The sequence below is a fragment of the Buceros rhinoceros genome, unplaced genomic scaffold (assembly GCF_000710305.1).
Source record: "Buceros rhinoceros silvestris isolate BGI_N320 unplaced genomic scaffold, ASM71030v1 scaffold10898, whole genome shotgun sequence".
In the NCBI taxonomy this organism is placed as follows: Eukaryota; Metazoa; Chordata; class Aves; order Bucerotiformes; family Bucerotidae; genus Buceros; species Buceros rhinoceros.
The window spans coordinates 8,602-16,369 of NW_010425098.1; the positions used below are offsets into that span (position 1 = coordinate 8,602).

General features: G+C 49.2%; 1 protein-coding gene across 1 annotated transcript in view; it reads right to left on the reverse strand.

The window, feature by feature from the left end:
• Positions 1-236: 236 nt before the first annotated feature.
• ALK (anaplastic lymphoma receptor tyrosine kinase) overlaps positions 237-7,768 on the reverse strand; it is a gene marked incomplete at its 5' end in the record, with an annotated part of 25,357 nt that continues 17,825 nt past the window's right edge. Inside the window, 6 exons of the mRNA XM_010141020.1 lie at positions 237-941; positions 2,273-2,363; positions 2,911-3,045; positions 4,270-4,371; positions 6,108-6,200; positions 7,252-7,349. Coding sequence (XP_010139322.1) covers positions 237-941; positions 2,273-2,363; positions 2,911-3,045; positions 4,270-4,371; positions 6,108-6,200; positions 7,252-7,349 — 1,224 coding nt within the window. The remainder of the gene's footprint in view (positions 942-2,272; positions 2,364-2,910; positions 3,046-4,269; positions 4,372-6,107; positions 6,201-7,251; positions 7,350-7,768) is intronic.

A 7,768-nucleotide genomic window follows, 5' to 3' on the forward strand; every position in this document is an offset into this window, starting at 1 on the left:
CATCTGTTTCCTGTATTCTCCCTCCCCCTTGTTTCTTTTACTGTATTGGGGCTCCGGTGATATGAAGCCTCTCGGGTTAGTTGACATTACAGCTTCGAGGGTGGCACTTTAGGAGCAAGTTGGCACAAAATGGAAGGTAATGCTGTCAGATCCCTTGCTCGTGGTGTATTGGGTAACAGGACGTGTCCTCAAGGCTCAGAGGCCACTGGGGGACAAGTCAAGAAGGTGGAGGGCTCTCATGGCCCGTGCTGGGTTATGTGGGTCTTGTTTCTAAGGACGGGGTCCTCGTAACTGCTAGCGCAAGGTGGTGTGGAGGCTTCCAAGGGTAAGCCCTGCTGTTGGTATCCGTAGTTGACATTGCCACAGGGGAAGTGGCGGAGCCTAAAGAGAGGCACTTCTTTAACACTTGCAGTTAGGGAAGATGGCTCTAATAGCAGCGAGGAGCCTGGCAGCCTGCCAGTTACAATGTTGGGCCCCACAGTACCGTTTCTTTCCTGTCCCAAATTCTCCCTCTCAGGCATCTCCTTCTCCAGCAGAGAACTGCTTTTGCTGGCCTGCTTCTCTGCAAACCAGGAACCGTAGGTTGGATTCCAAAGGTTGGTGGGCTTGTTTCTGGAGCCCCGGCTTTTGTGCAGCTCAGAAGGGGGATTGGACTGGGTGTAGGCCATGTTGATATGTCCCCCCACTGAGGCTGACTGCACCTTCCCCGGCACTGGTGGTTCCAAGGCTCCCACTTTCCCTAGCAGTTTTGCAGCAGTGATGGCTGATGGCAGCGGGGGTGGAGATGGCAGAGTTTGCTTGTCATCCTTTCTGTCTTGGTGTGTGGACGCCAAGAGAGGAGGAATTCCTTCTGGACTGTCAGAGCGCACCGCTACCTTCTCCTCCTCCTCAGCTGATGGGCCGTATTCTACCGGCAAAGCAGTGTTGATGACATCTGGATCCTGCCAGAGAGAACAATGAGCATTTCTCAGTCTGCTACCGTCATGCGTACTCGGACCTGATTAAAAACCCATCTGAGAGCTGTCATGCTACGATCACAAGCATCAATCCCACTACCTAGAGCCCACATTCCACGGGTAGTGGATGCTGACAAAATGCAGTTTGCCATGAGATGCAAATGGATACCCTTAAAATCAAATTTTAAAAAAGGCAACCCTAAAACTCACCACAGAACAGCAGAGGCACAAAACCAATGAAAATCATTTTTTTACGTCCAGCCAAATTTCCTGTGGGAATGTTTTTCTGGAGTCTATATCATCTCAAAGTTCATAGCATTCTCAGATAATATTGAGAAAGTTTCGGCCATGAAAGTATTGCCTCCACACAACAAGGGAGGAATGGGAATGCAGAGAAGGCAATACTGGCAGAGCCCTCGAAGCCTGAATCCATAGGGACTGTGGTTCTGAACTATTTAAGCAGTTTTGAAAATTAAACTGAGAGAAAATGTGGTCATCCGGGCAACCTTTAATTATTGCTAGACTCCATGGCACCCTCTAGATAGCAGAAAACAATGCCTGCTAATCCCAGGGGTACAAACACACGTGAAAGCCTCCCAAACAGTGATGGAAAGCAAACTGGCTGAGGCACATAACTGTGCGAGGCCACACAAGAAGCCTGAGCTTATGCAGGCAGCAAAACAATTTCCAACCTACTCCACTCCTCACAAGCTAAAAATGGTGGTAAAAAATAAATACATCAGATTTTGACCCAGAAAGGCAGCCCCATCCTTTCCCCCTTGCCTAGCCTAGACCCTACTCCTTTAGCACGGCTGCCTCCACCTGCCTTCTCCAGCAGAGTCAGGTTCAGAAAATCGCTGACAGCTGCAGAAGCCACCTGCAAAGGGTGCTCTGAGCCAGGACCATTTCTGCTAAGTGCTGGCTGTGTCCTAAGGGTGAGTGCTGCGATGGAGTGGCTGACAGGAGCATGTGAAGTGCGTACAGGTGTTTCACGGTGTGCAGTCACACAGTAAACTAGCTCTTGTTTGTTGGAATCTGTGCCTTTATCAGCAGAGGCAGAGCTACGGGTCTGCTCTTTGTAAAGCTGTGTAAGGTTGTGTTGGCCTGTGCCTTTCCGCAGTGAAAGATGAGGAGGATCAACCACCTGATGAGGTAAATATCCCCAGCCATTGGTCCCAGGCTGACATGGGACTCCCCGGACTGCTGACTGCAGTAATGCAGTGCTGCCTTCTCCTCTTGTGTTCTGGCTTGCCTAAAGAGCTCCTCAGTAAGAACCCTCTCCACCCACCTCGTCTGAGAGGAAAGAACGCTGATACCTGAGTGCAGTACTCAATCCTCTCCAGGATTATGGCAAAGTTTGGCCGGTCTTCAGGCTGGTGCTGCCAACACTGGGTCATAATGCGATAACTGAAAGAGCAGAATGGGAGATGCTCATAAATGGCAGATCCTGTTGATACATAACAGCCTGTCACTGCAACTTAGAAACCACAAGCACGCATCACCACTCTGACTTCTAACAATAAAGAGTGTTCTGCCTTCCCTGGAGTCAGACAACTGATGTGCTGGTAACCACTGAAAGGTGGTCACCAGTGAGGTGAAATTTACAGCACATCAGAGAAATAACTCACCCACCCAAAACCCCTTGGACAATTCACTCGAGACAGGCAGGGCTACAGAGAGTGGAGCCCCGTGTTCCCTACCTGTGAACAGTCTTACGTTTCACAGCTAAGCTAAGACAGAGAAATACCTCACCAGCTTTGACCAAACGAGCAACAGCTAACGCTTCTCAAAGGGGCCAAAACAGACACACTAATTAAAAAGCAGAGCAGACACTGGCAGTCAAGACCAATCAGGCAGAGCAGCCACAATAAGATCTAAGAAGTCACTAACTTCTGACTAGAGAACAGCACTTGAATCAGAAACTTATTTGCATGAATATATCAAAATCTCATACACAGGGCCGGGGCAGTTTTTAGGTGGATCCATCCTTCCTCCGTTAGTGACAAACTCCAGAACCTCCTGGTTACTTTTGCTAGGGTAGGGCATGTATCCCAAAGAGAATATCTCCCACAGCAAGACGCCAAAGGACCTGAATTCAGAAGCGAAGGAAAAGAAAGTGAAGGATACAGGAATGACCATCACCATTAGGTGCAGCAGCGTCAGCGTTGCTCCTGGCAGTCTGTGCCCAGGCAGCTTGGGGAAATCACTGCCGCAGCATTCAGACGTGCATGAGCTGCACACTTGTAACGGTGGACTTTGAATCCTTTACTGAATATAGTAGTTGACTGTAAATGCCTCAAATCCATGACATACGCAGGTAAAGGGGGTTGCTTTGCCCTTGTACTCAGCACTGTTCAACTAAATGTAACAAACGTGAAAGTCAGCTTACGCTTTCCTGAGACATCAGCCACTGCTGGAGATGGGAGTGAGTGGAGCAGTGGCCTGATCACTTACGACAGACTTTCCCTCTTGTATAAGCCACTCTTTGTGAAATAACGCGTCAGTGAATCCCCAGCGATGCTCTGAGCCTCACAGCTCCCACTGGTAGCTCAGGGTGCAATAGGAACATTTTCTAGCTACCACCACAGCCCTGGGCCTTTCTGGAGGGGCCTGCAAAGCCCTGGGGACAACAGCTGGGACAGGACCCCCTCCAAAGCATTCATCTGGTCAGCTGCTTGGAAATCACGATCTTGTTGATGGAAACTGCAAAGAGCTATGTGCAGCAACAGGAAGCTCTTCTGCTTGGTGCTGACAGGCAGCAGCTCAGCTGTGTGACTGTACCTCCAACCCCGCTGCTGGCTGGCTCAGGAGCCGTGTCCTCCCCACCACCCCTTTCCCCTCCACACTCACAAGTCCTGAGCTCTTGCCTCCTGCTCACCCAATTTCCCTCCCCCTCCTCTGGCCACCAGCAACTCAAGAGCTTACGGTGCTGCTGCAGGGCAGGAGGAAGGTGCAAGCCACAATGCATGATGCTCTTCTCCCTCACTGGCGGGCTGGATCCTGCCTGCAGTCTCCTGTGCTGTTTTCCTCAGTGTGGAACTACTTTCCGCCCTGTAGCAGCAAAGCAGCACCTGCATCTGCCTCAACCTCCCTTCCCTGCCTGCTCACCTCCCCAGCAGCACTCGCCTTTGCACAGGCCTGATCTTTCTGTTTCCTTGTCTCCTCCAAGATTACTGGCTATGAAAGACCCAGCTTGCCTTTTCAGTAAAGAGGAAATCAACAAGAACATGTGCTTTTTACAAAATATTCACGTTTTACAAAAGGGTTTACAATGCAGACAGACAGACTGGGCAGAGGAGGAAAGGAAGCGCACCACGTGTCTGTTTTCGATGTAAATATCCCTTCCATGAAAGCTTCAGGTGGCATCCATTTGACGGGCAACATGGCACACCCCCCCTTCCGATAGTAGCTGGCTCTGCAAAGAACAAACAGAACGAAGAGTCAGCCAAGAACTCAGAAAATGCCGTTGATTTGCAATTTTTGTAATTATGAATATTAAAATCATGAGGCGGAGGGAAGACTAGTTTAGGTGAAGCAGCGTGGCAGAGAAAATGCTGAAGACACCTGTTTCTTCTCACCAGAAGAGTGAAAATGGGCTGACCATGGAAGGACTGTCCTCATCTACCTCACTTTGGCCCTTATATGGTGAACCGAAACCATCCTCATCCATGTGCACGTTCCCAGTGAATTAGTGACACAGTAAACTGCTGCTAGCAGAGCCATCCTCCTGTCCTTTTCAGCCACAGCCAGATCTCCACCTCACCTCATACCTGGTCACCTTGAACATCCCACCAAAAATAACCAGAGCCTGTCCCATGGGTACCCAGTCTAAAACACTGCAAGTGAAATCCAAAACCCTTTATAAGAACGATGAACTTGATGGGGAGGATGCTCAGACGTTGGTGCTGGAGAAGTACAAAAACCACCTCCCGTGCTCCTGAGACAGGAATTATATTGGACCTTTAGTGTCACTGGCATTTAAAATAAAACCTACAAGCCCCAAATCCCGTGCCGGCAGCTGCAGGAGGCGGCCCATGCAAGCTGGTATCACTGTTCATAACCACACCGACTGAGCATCCAAAGGATATTCCCGGACACGGAAACATGTGCAAACTTCAAAGGCACCTTTGAAAACTCAGCACCAAAGCGTTCATCTTAGCAGTCGGTTCTGCTGATTGTGTGAGTGTGACAGATGCTATTTTGTCCCAGCAGAGCCCTATCTGACAGCGGGGCAGCGTGGGAGCTCTTTGTGAAGGGAAGGAAAGGACAGGAAAAAAACCAAACCCAAACCAAAGCAGCTCAGATACACTTGGGTGTTTGAAGGTGGCACTCTGTTTGCATCACCTCAGGCTGTGATACTGTCAGATCTTAAGCTAAACAGAGCCAGGCCAGCTTAGTAATTGCCCAGGAGAATGCCCAAGCAGGAAAAAAAGGCAGCAAGGCACCGGAACAAACAGCGCAGGTGACAGTACAAGGCATTCCTTCCTCTGAGTCAGAGGCAAATCAATTCCTCAGCACAGCAGGACATGGGCCTGCATTTCTGGAGGTGCTGTGTGGAAGATGAGATATCAAACTGCAGCCCCCACTGCTTGTGGTCCTTAAAGATTTCCTGGCACTTCTTTCAAGAGCACAATAGTTAACCCTATGTGGCCTGGCTGAATTCCAGTTTGGGTGATGACATTTTCCTGACCTTCCTCTGCACCTTCCTCCTTTATCTGCAGTAAATTGAGGAGCTTTACTGATGGCACCAATCCAAAGGGGCAGGGGTAGCATCAAGAAGAGAGATTACACTCAGAATGATTTTGGGCCGTAAAACAAAAGGGCACATAATGCCATTCAGTGCGAAGAAAGTAAAGGCAAGACACTGAGGGCAGAGTACAAGAGGAAGGAAAACTACCTTCCATGACCACCATCAGTCATTACCCAGGACAAAGGTGTCAGGGGTGGGAAGAGCCTCCAGGGCACAGTTAAGCTACGGGTGAAGGCAAACACCAAGAACCGTTAGCTGGGATGCGTCAGGGTGGGACCTCCTCTCTTGCCTTGCTAGGGTTAAGCAGAGCAGCACACGAGGCTGCTCTCCTACACAAGCACTGCTCCTCCCTCATTTTAGTGAGCTTCCACCTGCTTCCACCCGGGGCTTAGCTCTGCTACCTGTATATATCCCGGGCCATTCCAAAGTCTCCAATTTTAGCCACTCTCCCAGGCCCTCGACAGGTAAGGAGGCAGTTCCTGGCAGCAATATCCCTACAAGGAAAGGGAAGAGAAGCAACAGAAAGAGAAGAACCATTTAATCATTTGACAATTCTGCAAGCCAAAAAGAAAACAAAGAACAGTACCTACTTTCCCAGGCTGTAAAGAGCCCACAGCAGCCAGAAAAGTCAGTGCTTTTTGGTAAGTAGTGATGTCCCAAATTCCAATCTGCTCCAGCAGCAGGAGCAGTTTTGCTCTTTAACATTTCCTCTTTAAACATCGTTCAGCTGAAAGGATGGGCCCCCTGTGAGCCTCCCTTCACCCCAGGAGCTATTTCTAAGTCTCCAAGGAGTTGCAAGCAGTGGGGCTGATTTGAGCAATGTACTAGTCCCAACATCAAGCTCTCTTGGGATTCACTGACCTGTTCCTAGCGTGTTTGTTCAAATATTGTCAAATGGGTGTTGTGCTGTCAGAGACAGGAAGAATAACAATAGGCAGGTGTTGCTCTGAAGACTGAAGGTATGGTCTGAATCTGTGTATGCAGGTAAAGCTACAGCTCCACCTCTGCTGAGCTGAAGTTAAGCTTGAGATCTGAATAACATGGTGGCACACCTTGTGGGTAACTCTTTCAGAGAGCGAACTACAATCTCACTCTCCTCATCTCTATTCAGTGGGCGGAATTTTAGTCGCTTGCCAAACAAGGGGTGTTGTGCTTTTGGCTGTACTTCCTCAGCCGTTCTTCGAGAGGGAGAAGAAAAGGGTTCCAGAATGAGCAGAAAGGCATTAAGCAAAATTCATGACAGGGAGAGCTTTGAAGACTTTCATCACGAGATCGTGTTTCCATTTGCAAAGTAGTCAAAGAGGCTGCACAAGTGCAGGCACTGAGAGAGAGGTCAGGATGTTTGGTATAACTACAGACCGCTGCAACCTGATTTACAGCAGCTTTTCTGTTAACTGCTTCTATTACTCTGATTTTATCCACCTTGTTTAAAGGTATCCAGACACTAGAGTGCAGCAGGATATAAATGTATCAAGCAGGGCACTGCGAGTCCATGCTAGTCTGTGCCCACGTCAGGCCCGTGCCGACACAGATGTGTTCACCTACCTGTGAATGAAGTGGTTCTCCTCCAGGTACTGACACCCACAAGCAATGTCACGAGCCACATGGAGCAAGTCCAGCATGGAGAGGGAGGAGGGCTGATTCTACCAAAAGAGAAGGGGCAAACATGGGTTAAAAGCAAGAACATGGTGGGATTCGTCACTGATACGATGCTGGGAACGCTCCAACAAGCGACATAGCTCAGATATTGATACACAAAAGGATTACAAAAACGTGGAAGAGAGTTCATATCCATGAACCATGCAAAGACGGCGCAGGCACAATGTCATACAAATCCCAGGGACAGAATCAGAACAGCTGGATCTGACTTTCCAGCTCCATTGGGAGATTTTCCCCGAGTTCTCGCGGGAGATGCTCCTCAATTTTCAGCGTGATTTTTGAGGAGATCTGTATCCTGAACTGGTCCTCACTCGGTTTCTTTGTGTCGTTGCTAGCTCCTCTGTAAAGTCACCTTGAACAATGAGAATGACATTTTGTATAATGGCATGAGTCACATTTGCTC